This window comes from Megalops cyprinoides, chromosome 16 (genome assembly GCF_013368585.1).
Source record: "Megalops cyprinoides isolate fMegCyp1 chromosome 16, fMegCyp1.pri, whole genome shotgun sequence".
NCBI lineage: Eukaryota > Metazoa > Chordata > Actinopteri > Elopiformes > Megalopidae > Megalops > Megalops cyprinoides.
The window spans coordinates 4,768,150-4,784,056 of NC_050598.1; the positions used below are offsets into that span (position 1 = coordinate 4,768,150).

The 15,907-nt window shown below is 50.1% G+C and overlaps 1 protein-coding gene across 2 annotated transcripts in view; it reads right to left on the reverse strand.

The window, feature by feature from the left end:
• Window positions 1–15,907, reverse strand: part of si:ch73-375g18.1 (kinesin-like protein KIF1C) — a 54,249-nt gene that overhangs the window by 3,431 nt on the left and 34,911 nt on the right. Inside the window, exons 13-23 of one of the 2 annotated variants that reach the window (XR_005005523.1) lie at window positions 15,186–15,418; window positions 15,014–15,093; window positions 14,467–14,542; window positions 14,274–14,353; window positions 12,986–13,080; window positions 11,509–11,592; window positions 8,967–9,147; window positions 7,831–7,903; window positions 7,052–7,150; window positions 3,879–4,415; window positions 944–2,261 (exon numbers count right to left, since the gene is read on the reverse strand). Coding sequence is in view for 1 of the 2 variants with exons in the window: in XM_036547792.1 (XP_036403685.1) it covers window positions 1,080–2,261; window positions 3,879–4,415; window positions 7,052–7,150; window positions 7,831–7,903; window positions 8,967–9,147; window positions 11,509–11,592; window positions 12,986–13,080; window positions 14,274–14,353; window positions 14,467–14,542; window positions 15,014–15,093; window positions 15,186–15,418 (2,720 nt within the window). In the remaining variant the exon portion in view is untranslated. Of the gene's footprint in view, window positions 1–817; window positions 2,262–3,878; window positions 4,416–7,051; window positions 7,151–7,830; window positions 7,904–8,966; window positions 9,148–11,508; window positions 11,593–12,985; window positions 13,081–14,273; window positions 14,354–14,466; window positions 14,543–15,013; window positions 15,094–15,185; window positions 15,419–15,907 lie in introns of those variants that run through there. The other variant, XM_036547792.1, reaches the window with a different exon arrangement.

The following is a 15,907-nucleotide window of genomic DNA, read 5'->3' on the forward strand; positions in this document are numbered from 1 at the left end:
CCTCCTGTGCCGCCCCCCATTCTTCAGCAGTCTGCTGTAAACACACACATCTCACACAAACATATACAGACACTGCATTCCCAACAGATGTACACATCAGTCTCCCATACATATTAGCCATATATATATATTGTGGGCCAAAAAAAAAAAAACATCAAACAATTGCCAAACTACACCAGCTCTAAATCGCTCCAATGTAAAATTTAATAGAGTATAATAAAAGTGGACAATTTTGTGCGATTAGTGTCAAGTACATGGGGAAGAAAAACTATTTGGGTGGAGGGCAGTGGTGTATAGGTAAGAGTTTCGTAGCTTCAGGCTGAGCGACTGGAACCGTCCGCTCGTTCTACGGTACGTTAAAATGTGTGCAGATTGCATTCCTGGGTTTGTGTTCTGAGAGTCGGTCCTGTGTGACTTCGCGAAAGGAAACCGAGGGTCTTAAAGCTGTAGCCACGCAGCATCAGAATCTGGTGACAGTGGCATAATTCAGGGCGTCTGTGAGAAACTCGCGGCTGGGTGCTGTGGGGTTGACTGGGCGTTGAGAGGGACAACGCTTCGGCCCGTTTCACGAGTGAGCCATGGACCCCCCCCCCCCCCCCCCCCCACATGTGTGTGTGGAGCTCTGGGAGCGTCTTTGGAAGAGCATCCTCTCTCATCTGACTCATCGACCGGCTCCTTCTGGGCAAGCCAAGGAAGAAAAACACACACAGGCATGCCTTGTTCCCCCGGCGTTAAGGCCACTTCCTGCCAGTCTGACCGAGCTGCAGCCTGGCCCTGTGTGTGTGTGTGTGTGTGTGTGTGTGTGTGTGTGTGTGTGTGTGTGTGTGTGTGTTTGTGTGTGTGAGACAGTGAGAGGGAAACACTGGGGAAAAGAACGGAGGTACAGAAACACACAACCGACAAAAATAATAATGTTATTCATAATAATAATAATGATAATCACATGGAGAAGAAAGTTGCCTGTGCATGGACATACAGCCAGGGCACCAGTGCCCTCCCCAGACAGAAGGGGGTTGCGCTCGAGGCGAGGTGTGGGATTGGAGGGGCGCAGTGTGGCCGTCCCCGCCCCCCTCCCCCCCTCAGACGGGCGTCTCCCTGCTCTTCAGGTCGGGCGCGCTGAACTGCCGGCGCATCCTGGGAGGGGTGGTGTAGCCCTGGAATTTGGGGTTGGGGCCCCCGCTCCCGCCCCAGCCCCCAGCGGGCCGATCCTGCTGCCAGTGGGCGGGCAGGTCCCCCTCGGGCGGGTAGCGCCCCCCTCCTCCTCGGGGGTGGTACTGCTGCTGCTGGTTGTAGTAGGGGTGGTGGTGGTGTTGGTGGTGGCCGGGCTTGCGCTGGTTGGGGTACGCCCCGTCCCGGGGCTGGAGGTGGCCGTCGTGCTCGGGCCCGGGGTTGGGCGACTGCCGGCGGTAGCGGGGCCGGCCCTGGTGGTTAGAGCTGTTTGGGGAGTTATTGGGGCTGCCGTGGTTAGCCTGGCTGTTGTTGCTGTTGGGGCCGGTGGAGCTGTCCAGGGAGTTCCTCCTGTACCGCCTCGCTTGCTGCTGCTGAGGGAAGTGGTTGCCGTGGTTGTTGTTGCCGTGGTTGCGCTGCTGCCAGGCCCGGTGTGGGCTGGGCGTGCGCATGCGGGCGTTGCCGCCGCCGCCCGGCCCCATGATTATGGGCACATGCATGGGCATGGGAAAGGGGAGGGGCAGCAGGGGTACGGAGGGCCCCATGCTGGGGGTGGGGGCAGACGGAGGGGGGGAGGGCGTGTTCTTCCCCCCGGCTACGCCCTGCGGGTCCCCCTCCCCTTGCTGTTGCTCTGCCGCTCCCCCACCTCCTCCTCCTCCCGCTCCTCCTCCCCCCTTCTCGGCCTGGCCCTCCTCGCCCTGTCCCAGCCCCAGCATGAACGCAGTGGCGGGCCCCCAGGAGTAGCGGTGCTGGGGGTTGCTCTTGAAGGGGAACTTGAGCTTGCAGTCCTGCGGCGGGATGAAGCGGCCGGTGCCCGGCAGGTGGGGGCCGCCCTCGCCCCCGGTCCCGCCCCCACTCCGCCGCAGCCGCTTGGTGATCTGCTGCTGCTGCAGGTTCTGCAGACGCGTCTGCTCCTGCCGCAGCCAGCGCAGCCGGCCCCTGCGGAAGGCCGGGTCCTCCTCCATCAGCCGTGTCACGCGCACCTCCTTCGGCAGGTCCTCCATCGAGCCTTGGCCCTCCTCCCCCTCCCCCGCGCCCTTATACCCGCCCGCCTCGCCCTCGTCTCCCGCCGGGTCCTCCAGGGAGCCATCGTCCTGCCGCGGAGGGGAAACAGGAGAGGGAGGGTTAGACACAGGGCCACCATCAGCAGTTTATCAGCAACAGCTGCACCACATGCTCCAAAGAGCAATCCGCCGCTGTCAGAGCCCTGGGCAGGACAGAAAACCGCATTCCAGCTGTAAACAGTAACTGAGGGTGAGAAGTGAGAAGTGGATCATCAGCACCCCTGCTGGGCACTCTGCCGTTACAGCATGGCACCTGCGTGGCCTCCACAGTGGCTGGCCAGGTGATGTCACCGTGATACCGACCAAATGCGGACACCTGGAGCAGCGAGTGGCGGGACTGATGAGACAGGGCAGGAAACAGCAGGTAGAAACACACTATCCTATCCACTGTCCACTATCAAAATGCCATGAGACACAGACAGTGATGAATGAAACATGTCTTTAGGCCAGGAAATTAGCAGTGTAATGGCCCACCACTGGCTTTAATGACTGCTGTTGTGGACTATTTGCTATCTTTTGGTACAAAGCTGGTAGTACTGCACTCCATTCCTCCTTTAAAGCATCTATAAGCTCTACAAGTAAAGATGGCCATATTGGACTTGCCCTAATTCTGTGTTCCAATTAATCCTAAAGATGTTTTATTCGGTTGAGGTCTGGGCTCTATGCTGGCCACTGCAATGCTCCCATGTTACTCTCAAAAACAAGTAGTTAAGACATATAGTCACACCCATAGATGGGGTGTCCCATCACTTTGGGTAGAACAGTGTGCTATCCTTTGAAATCAAACCTACAGTTAAGGGACGCGGCCATGAACGCAGATCATCAGCATGTTCTGTTCACTGTGCTTCTGAAAACAGTTGTATTTGTATTTGAGGCACACTAAGAATTGCTGGGACTCAGAACTTAAAATCCACAAGCTCTTCTGCATGAAGCTATTCCAGGGCTCGAAGTTAACTCAAATATAGAAACAGAAAAGTACTGATCATTGCACTTACGCATGAACACTCTCCTTAAATAGAATTTTTGGGACAAAGCTAGCAAACAAAGTTACTTCCCAATTCATCACGAAAGGCAGAAATGTATTCATCTGATGTCAGCACTTCTGAAAATGCTGAATGGAGTGTAGTTGTTCTCTGGCCTACTGTGGCATTTACATTCACAGAGCTATACAGTATGTAATAAAATACGCAAGTATGGAGTGCTATTCAGCCTGATAAGCTGGACATCCTCCACTCTGGGCATTAGCAAAAGCAATGTCTTAAGACAGGATTTGAAGGAGGACGCTGACCCAGCGGTACTAATGTTAAGCAAAAGGCTGTTTCAGAGTCTACTGGGATACAGGGTATAGGGATACAGTGTGTATATATAGGGACACAGTGTACACGTGTGCGCACGTGTATGTGTGTTTAGGAATACAGTATGTGTGTTTATAGGGATACAGTGTGTATGTGTGTATAGGGTACAGTGTGTGTGTAAAACGATACAGAGTGTGTGAGTGGGCAATGAAATCTGTATCTTTAAAATAGTTAGCATCCGTCTGTATTTGTTTCCATGCATTCATTCCTCTGTGCGTGTGTGTGTGTGTGTGTGTGTGTGTGTAAGGGATACAGTGTGTGTATGTGTAATGAGAAACAGCGTGCTCGTTACCTGCGGTCCGACCCCGGGGATAATGCTCTCCATCTTGACCATGCGGTCGCGCAGCGCGCGGATCTCTTCGTCCTTCATGTTGTTCTGCAGCTTCACCTCCTCCAGGATGTCGGTCAGCTTGTCGATGTGGGCCTTCAGGTCGTAGACGCCGGCCTTGCCGCCCTCGCCCTCGCCGCCCCCGCCGCCGCCCCCCTCCTCCCCGGGGCTGCGCTCCTCGCCGATGCCCACGGTGTCCCACACGTCCTGCGCCACGCTGCGCCAGGTCTCCCGCTCCTGCGGGTCGCGCTTGGCGTACATGCGGCACAGCTCCTTCATCTTGACGATGGCCAGCGCCTCGATCTCCTGCCGCGAGTGGCGGAAGTCGCCCAGCGCCACCTCGTAGCAGATCTCCTTGACAGCCTGCATCTTGAGGTCGGCCAGTGTGACGCGCTTGGGGTCCTTGCTGATGCGCCGGCGCTGGGGGATCTGGTAGACCCGCAGAGGCTCGCGCTTTTTGCCGCTGCTGGGCAGGCCGCAGCGCTTCACAATGCACTGCACCTGCAAGGGCAACACCTGGACGTGAGATGGCCGTGTGTGCAGCGATGCAACAGCCAATGCGCTGTGTGTGAGATGGAGCCAGAGTGCTGTGTGTGAGAGATGCAGTCAGTGTGCTGTGTGTGAGATGCAGTCAGTGCGCTGTGTGAGAGATGGAGTCAGTGAGCTGTGTGTGAGAGAGACAGATGGGAGTCAGTGCGCTGTGTGTGTGAGAGATGCAGTCAGTGCGCTGTGTGTGTGAGAGATGCAGTCAGTGCGCTGTGTGTGAGAGACACAGATGGGAGTCAGTGTGCTGTGTGTGAGAGATGGAGTCAGTGTGCTGTGTGTGAGAGATGCAGTCAGTGTGCTGTGTGTGAGAGATGGAGTCAGTGTGCTGTGTGTGAGAGATGCAGTCAGTGTGCTGTGTGTGAGAGATGGAGTCAGTGCGCTGTGTGACAGATGGAGTCAGTGTGCTGTGTGTGAGAGATGCAGCCAGTGTGCTGTGTGTGAGAGATGCAGTCAGTGCGCTGTGTGTGAGAGATGCAGTCAGTGCGCTGTGTGAGAGATGCAGTCAGTGCGCTGTGTGTGAGAGATGCAGTCAGTGTGCTGTGTGTGAGAGATGCAGTCAGTGTGCTGTGTGTGAGAGATGCAGTCAGTGTGCTGTGTGTGAGAGATGGAGTCAGTGCGCTGTGTGTGAGAGATGCAGTCAGTGTGCTGTGTGTGTGAGATGGAGTCAGTGTGCTGTGTGTGAGAGATGCAGTCAGTGTGCTGTGTGTGAGAGATGGAGTCAGTGCCCTGTGTGTGAGAGATGCAGTCAGTGCGCTGTGTGTGAGAGATGCAGTCAGTGTGCTGTGTGTGAGAGATGCAGTCAGTGTGCTGTGTGTGAGAGATGGAGTCAGTGCGCTGTGTGTGAGAGATGCAGTCAGTGCGCTGTGTGTGAGAGATGCAGTCAGTGTGCTGTGTGTGAGAGATGCAGTCAGTGCGCTGTGTGTGAGATGCAGTCAGTGTGCTGTGTGTGAGATGGAGTCAGTGCGCTGTGTGTGAGATGGAGTCAGTGCGCTGTGTGTGAGAGATGCAGTCAGTGTGCTGTGTGTGAGAGATGGAGCCAGAGTGCTGTGTGTGAGAGATGCAGTCAGTGTGCTGTGTGTGAGAGATGGAGTCAGTGTGCTGTGTGTGTGAGATGCAGTCAGTGCGCTGTGTGTGAGAGATGCAGTCAGTGCCCTGTGTGTGAGAGATGCAGTCAGTGCGCTGTGTGTGAGAGATGCAGTCAGTGCGCTGTGTGTGAGAGATGGAGTCAGTGCGCTGTGTGTGTGAGATGCAGTCAGTGTGCTGTGTGTGAGATGCAGTCAGTGTGCTGTGTGAGAGAGATTGTGTCAGTGAGCTGTGTGTGAGAGAGACAGATGGGAGTCAGTGCGCTGTGTGTGAGAGATGCAGTCAGTGCGCTGTGTGTGAGAGATGCAGTCAGTGTGCTGTGTGTGAGAGATTGTGTCAGTGAGCTGTGTGTGAGAGAGACAGATGGGAGTCAGTGCGCTGTGTGTGAGAGATGCAGTCAGTGTGCTGTGTGTGAGAGACACAGATGGGAGTCAGTGCGCTGTGTGTGAGAGATGCAGTCAGTGCGCTGTGTGAGAGATGCAGTCAGTGTGCTGTGTGTGAGAGATGCAGTCAGTGTGCTGTGTGTGAGAGATGCAGTCAGTGTGCTGTGTGTGAGAGATGGAGTCAGTGTGCTGTGTGAGAGATGCAGTCAGTGCGCTGTGTGTGAGAGATGGAGTCAGTGCGCTGTGTGTGAGAGATGCAGTCAGTGCGCTTTGTGACAGATGCAGTCAGTGCGCTGTGTGTGACAGATGCAGTCAGTGCGCTGTGTGAGAGATGCAGTCATTGCCCTGTGTGTGAGAGATGGAGTCAGTGCGCTGTGTGTGAGAGATTGTGTCAGTGAGCTGTGTGTGAGAGAGACAGATGGGAGTCAGTGCGCTGTGTGTGAGAGAGACAGATGGGAGTCAGTGTGCTGTGTGTGAGAAATGGAGTCAGTGTGCTGTGTGAGAGATTGTGTCAGTGAGCTGTGTGTGAGAGAGACAGATGGGAGTCAGTGTGCTGTGTGTGTGAGAGAGAGAGATGTGAGTCAGTGTGCTGTGTGTGAGAGAGAGAGAAATTTGAGTCAGTGTGCTGTGTGTGTGAGTGAGATGGGAGTCAGTGTGCTGTGTGAGTGAAATGGAGTCAGTGCACTCTGTGAGAGAAATGGAGTCAGTGTACTGTGTGTGAGAGACACAGATGGGAGTCAGTGCCCTGTGTGTGAGTGAGATGGGAGTCAGTGTGCTGTATGAGAGAAATGGAGTCAATGTGCGGTGTGAGAGTTGACTGCTATGTGTGAGAAACAGAGTTAACATGCTGTGGGTATATGTGACTATTTCTCTCTTGCTCTCTCTCTCTCTCTCTCGCTCTCTCTCTCTATCTCTCTCTCTCTCTCTCTCTCTCATACACACACACACACACACACACACACACACACACAACTACTGTGCTGTTTGAGAGAGAGGGGGGGGAATCATAGACACATACTGTAAGTAAAGTAGATAATCAGGAGTGGGGACTGTGGGAGATGGAGTCAGGGTGCTGTGTGTGAGAGTGAGTCAGTGCGTGTGTGAAACTGAGTCCGTGTGTCTGACCTTGTTGGCTGGCAGCTTCTCTCTCAGGGAGGAGATCAGCCTCCAGCTCTCTTCACATGAGCGCTTGTCTGAGTCGTCTCCGCTGTCCGAGTCCGCATACTGTGGGGGAAAGAGGAGGCGGTGAATCACGCTGAGCTCAGACTGCAGGACTCCTGCAACCTACAGCGCCTACAGAGAGAGCCACTGCACCCTGCAATCTGAGGGTAATCAGATTTAGTACAGTCTGACAATGGGGAAGAGACTTTGAATCCGGCCTGAAATTTACACCCAACCCAACCTGACCCAACAGAGTCAGGAGTCCAAACTGACCAAAATAATCTTACTTATCCTAAGCATGCACATTTCCCCTGTAAAACACAGTGACAGAATGGTGGCAGTTGAAAATAAACATGCAATTTCATTACATTTCAGAGTCTTATTTTTGTCGCTCTCACCCGGAATAAAACTCTCTCCAAAAATAGAACTGTGACATGTAATTAAGAGCTACATTTTTTCATTCTGACTGTGGGCTGTTTCACAGATGCTGTGCATGAGTGGGCTAAGGTGGTGAGTACTTTGTGTGTGTGTGTGTGAGGGTAGGTTGATGTTTATGTATTGGGGGAGTGAGAGGGTGTATGTGGTGTGTGAGAGGAGTTCGAAGGTGAGTGTGGAAAGGATGAGATGCTGCGTGTGTGGAGGGGAATGTGAGATGCTGTGTGTAATAGGGAGGGGTGGCGGTAGTGTGTGAAGGGAGGGGCGCTGAAGGTGGTGTGTGTTAAAAGAGGCGTGAGGTCTCCTACCAGTCTCTGTTGCTCCAACAGCAGGTCAGCCTCCTCTTTCTCTTTGCGGTACTGAGTCTCCATGTCCTGCAACCTGGGACAGACAGACAGACAGGACATGAAGTATCGGGACAAGAACAGGCAACTCCTTTTCCCTCATCATTAACCTCAGCCAGAACAGGCCTACAGTTGACTTTGGCCTTGAGAAAGATCCCTGAGCCTCCAACTGCAAACCACACCAACTTATTCCATGCTTTTTATCTGTGTAAAAACATTCTAGTCTTGGCCTGGAATTTCTTCTGATCTAGTCAAACTTAAAAATTTAAACACTAAAATCTAATCAGCAAAGATTCGCAAAATGCCCCATTTGCCTTCACGGCTCATCTGCCAAAGACCTCGGATTTGTGTTGTTGCATTTACCTTCACTTTTTCCCACAGCTTTTAAAAGTGAAATTAATGACCAAAACTTTTAAGGATGTAGATTTTTCAAATGAAGACATGGAAAATTTCCAGAATATACTCCTTTGACAAACAGCTCCTTTTCACCAGCATGATGTTTGCCATATTTACTTCTTCAGACCAGTATCCAGATACAGACAACACTGAAGTATTTTACAATGTGCAGATTGTGCACCCTCTAACTTTGTCCCTGCAATGCTTGATCTTTTCATTATCGGCATACGTAACTTCAGACTTTACAAATAAATTTCACCTGTCCGATGTTTAGGCTTTTCTGGGTCTTTTTAAAAAAATTCCTTTGTTATTATTGCAACCTAGGAATAGTTACACCCCCCCCCAGGTTAGCACCTTAACTCTTTTCAGCTAATTCCCTTATCTAAATCATATATACAGGAAAATGCAAAGAGCCAAGTATGGAACCTTGGAGGACATAACTCGATAATAAGCAACCCTTTTCTGATACAGTCCCACTTAGATTAACTTCATATTCTACGCTCAGTCAAATTTTCATCACATTGAGATGATCTCATTAAGTCCTCAGACCAGGCATGGCTTCGAACACCAAATCATTACTATGCTGATTTTTGAAAGAATTTTAAGTTAGCAGGTGGGTGAAAGTTTTGAGAGTTTTAATTCAGTCTCGACCTTGACTGCAGTCATATCAGAACCCTTCCCCTTCCAGTCTCCTCTTCTCTCACCTCTTCTCCATCTCCAGTTTGATGTCGATACCCTGTTTCTCCAGCAGCTCCTTCTGTGCGTAGTTCCAGTCCACCGGCTCCCCCTGCTGGTCTACGCAGGCACTGCGCTCCCGCTCCAGCCTGGCCTGCTCCGGATGGTTGAACCGGAACACGTGGTTCTTCCCCATCACGATGCGGTTACCTGATAGAGGGGTGTGTGTGTGGGGGGGAGGTCAAGAGAGAGCATTCAGGCAAAGAAGGGAGGAGGGGAGGTCAGCCTACATCCCCCAGAGGACAAAAGTTATTCATTTTGGGTTCAGCGAGCACCGGGCCATTAATCATTGGTTTTTAAATAAAACACCTTTACGGTGACACTGGATTGGACGGCAGCACTAGCCTCCCGAGCACAGCGACGGGCTGATAAATCAACGCCCCGCTCTGTGCTGCTGCTGGCTGCTGGAACTCCAAGCAGCCGGGCCTCAAACAGGTGTGCTCCCCAACGACCAGGTGTTTGGAATCAGAGCACTCAGCACCCCAGGTGCAAATTTAGAATGCACATTCCGAGAATGTAGAAAACTGCACATTCCAAGTCAGCAGATATATTTCTGTTTTGATTTTGTTGCGTAAGCAGAGATACACTAATGATCTCACAAACACACACACACACACAGAAGTATATTTGTGTAACCAAATGGCTGAGAGCACTACGAGATTGATCTGTCTTGATTATGCCATTTAATTAACCCACATAAATAAAGGCTCGCTTGAAACCACAAAAACCCACAAAGCCTGTGGAGGCCCTAAGAAGCCCCTACATCTCTGAACTCCACATCCACACCAACTCTTGTTAAGAAAACCCATGCAGCTTTTATGTCCAGACCTGAGGTCGGGTTAACTGAATATTTACCATCATTGACTGAATTTTTTTTAACAATGACAGAAAAATCTGAAGGCTGTCCGTCATTTTGACAGATTAGAACACTTGAGGGCAATCTACCGTAACTTTAAGTAATTCATACCCCTGTGCAGTTGATGGCTATTGTGCATATTAATTAGCTATTGTCTAGTCTTGTCTTTGATCTCACGTGTATGACCTTGTTGTCTAGCTGGCTTTAGCCATCGCATTGGTAGGCTATAACGCTACATACCACTGCAAAATGTCATGGCAGCTGAGTGTCCGAAGTTTCTTTAAAAAGCCCAGTAATTGTGATGGCGTTGATAAACGAGGTGAAAAAAGAGGGATTGATGCGGAGGAGGATGAAGGACAAGGAAGTAATACTGATAATTTATTTTATCAGCCAGCGGCAGCTAATGTTATGGGGGAAGAAGGTGGCAGGAGGTCAAGAGGGAGTACTGGGCTCAGTGGGAGCAGGAATTCACGTGGCTGAGGAGGGAAGATTAGGGTTGGGTATCGTTTGGGTTTTTTCCCATACCGGTGCTAAAGTGATACTTTTAAAACGGTACCGGTGCCTAAACAATGCCTGTACGGTCACATCGGTGTGATCAGCCCTTTAGCGCACATGCTAAAACCGGTGCGATTAGAACATGAGATTGGAAAAAAATTCTAGCGAATTCTAGATTTGAGGAAACAGTGATTTAACATTTAAAAATATAGCAAATGCGGCAGTGAAAACTATGAGAAGCTTAATAACACTAACGAAAACACAACGAACCATGCGTATCACGCGTGCTACATAGCATAAAATAAGTTACGTGCGAAAAGGGTAAAAAAAAAAAAGCACAAAACGACGGTCGACAACATTAAAGAATGGCTTTTTTATTACTAAGGCAAATTTGAACTTGAAATTGAAGGCTATATTAACTGTATAAAATATACTTAATCATATAAATAAATACAAAAGGCTTAACACATTTACACAACAAATTCACATACATAAAACCTAACCCAGCTACAAAGCTTTAATGCTAAATAACAGTTTACAGTACTGTAATGTCCGTTTTGGAGCACCAGAGGGTAAATATTTCAGTCGATAGCGCTCAGGCATTTAAATGGCACCGAAATCTGCGTTGCGATTCGGTCCGGTAGATACCGGTCGTATAGGAACCGGTGCCGTATTGGCACCCAACCCGTGTGGCGTTGACATGAAAAGTGACCTCACGGTCGGTGTCTCTGTTCATCTTTTCTCTCCATGCCTTTATAAATGCATAATCCGTAAGCTTGTTCTGTATATTAATTGTTAAAAAATGAAAATGAATGAATGAAAATTAAATACTATTAAATATGCCTTATTATCATTAAAAAATGAAAATTAAAATGACAGGTAATAATAGATTATGGAAGTTTTATGACAGATTATGATGGAATTTTTACGACCCTGAGAGAGAATGAGAAAGTCTAAAGCAACCTCTGGTCCAAACACAGGACCTGAAGAGCTCAAAGGACAAGCTCGGCCCTAAGGTACGTTTGACCCTCTCATTACTGTGGAGAACTGTTCACAGGTAACATGGATCTGAATTCCAGTGGTGTGAGCTGTTTGTGTGGGGTGTGGAGCTTGGTGTTATGCTGCAGAGGAACAGCACCCCCTGCTGGATTGGAGCTCACCTTGCTTGAGCACCATGGGCTCTGTGATTTGCTTGCCGTTCACATAGGTCTCTGCACCTTCCAGGGGCTCCAATGTAACATCCACTGTGGCAGAAAGAGAAAGGGAGGGAGGGAGAGAGACAGAGAGAAAGAAAAGCAAGGGAGAGAGAAGCAAGGGAGAAAGAGATGGAGAAAGAGAGGGAGAGAGGGAGTGGCCGGAAAGAGAAAGAAAGAGTGGGAGCAAGAAAGAGAGAGGGGGAGAAAGGAGAAGAAATAAAATAAGGATGAGAGTTACTGAGAGAACACGGATGTAATGAATGTGGAATTCGCTGGCATGAAGGGGGGACAAAGGGTCACAGCAGTGGCAAGGCCAGGGGTTCAGGGAGAGGCACAGGGGAGGGGACAATGGGAGGGGTGGGAATCGTAGCAGCACCACACAGGCCACTGGAAACATGCTCACATTAAACAGTACCTGAATATAATCCTGGCAAGCTTTACCAAGGAGGAGAGAGAAACAGAGTGTCATCACAACTGTGTCTGTTACTTTATGTGTACCCACAGCTCCCATGTACCGCTCAGAGGCTGAACTCTGAACATTTCCTCCCAACACCGGCAGCAATGATCTCAGATCAGGGCTCAGTTGGAAGGGTGAGGAGGGCAGAAAGGGAGAAGAATGCCTTTGGTCTGTAACATGGGACTGTCAGGCAAAAACTGATCCTGGAACGGACGGGTGCACAGATACCCAAGCTTGTGATCAGTGAATGGCCCTCCTTGCTGTGGGGTGGGGGTATTATTGCCCTGACAGTGCTTACTGGTATATTCTGTTATTTATGTATTTTTATATCCATTTCCTGAGTTGTGTAGGTTTACAATCATTTGTCTCTTCTGAATGGACAATTCCTTGGCTTTTCCCATGGTGATGGATGCCAAGGGGATCAAAGCCAACTGCGTTCCAAGAACCGGACATCCTAGACGACATTCTTATAATCACTCTGCTGTTAATTACTATTGTCTATCAATCTTAAATGTCTTAAAGTACATTGTATAACTTGTCTTTAACTCTATCTGCCCAGTGCCGACCAGAAGCAGATGGGCCCCCCCTCTGAGCCCGGTTCTGCTCAAGGTTTCTTCCTGATAGGGAGTTTTTCCTTGCCACCGTTGCCTTAGGCTTGCTCTCAGGGGGTCTCAGGCCTGGGAACAATGTAAAGCTGCTTTGTGACAACTTGTGTTGTAAAAAGCGCTATACAAATGAAAATGAACTGAACTGAATTGAATTGAATTGAGGGGGATTTTACATGAATGTTACCTCAGTTTTATTCCCCAGTGAAACAGGAGGTGGTGGAAGACCACAATACAGTTTCAGGTGATCTTAAATATGTAGAAATTGCCAAATTCAACATTGTCTGATTTCATTTAGTGAAATGAAATCAGACCCCTTCCTTCCCTGTGGAGGGTAAGCGGGTCAGAGGATCAGAGTGGCCTCTGGGCCCGGCCTCACCTTCCCCGTTGTCGTTGACCTTGCTGTAGAAGACGCAGTGCTGCTCCTTGATGAACTGGCCACTCAGGCGAATGTCCACGTCCTTCTGTCCCACCCTGGAACACATGGAGACATGTGGGGGGGAGCTGTCAGTTACATAGCAGGGGCACAGAGCGAGTCCCACAGGGGCCACTTCCCATATATCAATAAACTTCAGTTACACAGCACCTATTGTGCATAAAGCTCGAAGTGCTTTACAGTCCAGACTAAAGCAAGACAGAAACAGACAATAAACAAATAAAGTCAATAATATAGATCCACACTATATATCCAAACCCACATCCTTACAACTGTCTTGGATAAAACCTGAATGTCTGAACTGGACATTTACTGCAGGTGGTTTGACTGACAGACAGACAATATAGACATGCACACACACACAATGGCCACAGAACAGTGTACTGTTGGACAGACACACTAGACAGACCACACCTGCTGCCATTGAACAGGTATCTCTGCACTTGGAATTTTTAAAAGGCGCCTAAATGAGTTTTCCTACCCTGTGGGTTTGAAAGTGTGTCTGTGAGGAAAACTACAGTGCATATTTTCCTAGCAGAGGCCCTAACCCAAAGAAGCATAGCTAACATTTTTATGTGTTATCCATTATTACAGCATTACATTTACTGAGGCAAGCCAGGTTAAGCAGCTTGCCCAGTGGTGCAACAACAGTACCCCGGCTCAGAATCAAACCTGCAGGCCCACCTTCTTAACCACCACCTGTTCATTACAACACATCAAGCGAAAACCAGTTCATTGAGTTGATTACAGCTCAACTCAGTGTTGTGGTGAGGGAACAGTGAATTTTAATCCACTGCCTTGTTTATTTGCGCAAAACTTTGCTTTACTACGCAAAATGTGAGGTAGACCTGAATTTGTGATTGTTAATTCAAACTCATACCTAAAGTGCCAGTTTTGATAGCACTGAATCCCAGCGCTAGATACACTGTTCAATCTGGTGGTGTCCTCTTCCTTATTAACAGTGGAGTAACAAACTTGCACTTAGCACTATCCATGTGACTTAAACAGATGGCGCCTTCAACGTGGTCCCAGAACTTAAGATTTGGTTCAATCAGTATAAAATGAATGTCACATTTGCTATGAGCTAAAAGGCGTGGGATTTAAGTGTTGGTTACTGCTCCTTTGAAGAGGCTAATGCAGAGTCATCAGTTTAAGGTTAACGGTTGGGTCAGTGGACACCTCCCTTCCGCCTCCCACCCTTACAGGGGGTAGCATGGACTCCGTGCCTCACCTGGTCACCCCCTCCTTTATGTAGTAGAGCAGGCATTCGGACATCAGTGGGTCCTCATTCAGGTTCACCAGGTGGGGCGTCTGAAATGGGAGGCAGGGGACACAGTCAGCCACACGGGTGAACTGGGGGGAAGGGGCAGGTGAGGGGGCTCACCTGGAACCTGGGGTGCTGGCGTGGTGGGGCAGCAACTCACCCCCTTGGGAGAGAAGACGCCGACCGTGCCACCATCCTCTCGTATGGACACACCCATCTCTGCCAGCAGGGACTCTCTGGAGGGAGGAGGAAGAGACAGAATGAGGAGATCACATTACATTTCATTACTTAACTGTCATTTAAGAGACCCTTATTCTCAGCCACTTATTTAGGGTAAAATTCTTCCACGTTATTCATTAATACAGCTGCATATTTACTGAGGCAGGTTATGTAGTTTGCCCCAGGGTACAACAGCAGTGCCCCAGTGGGGAATCAAACCAGCAACTTTCTGGTTAAGAGCCCTGCTCCATACCACTACAGGAGGTGAAGGGGAAGGGAGAGAAGTGGGAAAGAGACAGACAGAGTGTGATGGAGACAGGGATGGAAAGAAAGGAAAAAGTTTCACGGAGAGAAGAGACAGATGAAAGAGTGTGATGGAAAGAGGGATGAGAGATACAAAAGGGGGAGACGGGGTTTGGCAGGGCTGGCGCTGGAGGGGGTTCTGCGTGATTTCAGAGGTAACGGGGGGGGGGGCGTCCACGCCTCACCTCTCCAGCCGCATGGACTCGGTCTTGCGCAGCTTCTCCTCCCAGGTCTCGTTGAGCTCGGCGATGATCTTCTCCGTTTCCTGCGGAGGGGAGAAGGATCGGTCACGCGTGTGAGCGCCACTGCAAATGCAGGGACAGGAACACGGAGATGCAGTTCCCCATCAGGCCGTACCTTCAACCGCTCCACCGCCTCCTCCTTGCTGATCGGCTCCTCCTGACCGGTGAACTCGTCCGGGTGGCCGAGGGGCAGGTCGGTGCCGTTGGGGTCGCCGTCGGGGGTGTGGTCGGACCCGAGGGCAGAGAGCTGCTGGGAGGACGGGGCTCCGCTCCCAGCTGTCCCAGCACCTGGGGGAGGGGCAGTGAGCCCCGCAGCCGGCCCACGGTTGTTATTGTTCACCTCGTAGCCTGGGGGGCGTGGGAACAGTTCAGACTGGAATGGTATGTTCACTATGTGTTGAGGAATGGACACATAAATACTGCCCACTAACACTGAGGCTGTAACTGCCTTAGCTTAGCTGACGTTAGCTCATATTAGTGCACACAGAAAAAGGCAAGGATGAGTATGTATGCGTTGCTGTATGCATATGAGAATGAGTATGTATGAGGTGACAGAATGACAATATATGTGTATTCGTGTGTGTGAGAGTCTGTGAGTGTGCTATAGCATGTGTATTTTTGTGCACTACTATGTGTGTGTGTGTGTGAGCATGTATATGAGTGTGTGTTCATACCTGTAGCAGTCATGCACTCTGAGCTCAGGCCATGGGTACATGAGTGACTGTGCCTGAGTTTGTATACATGAACATGCCATACTATGCATGTATGCACGTGTGTACGTATGTATATGCGTGTATATGAGTGTGTCTGTACCTGTGGCAGTGATGAGCTTGGAGT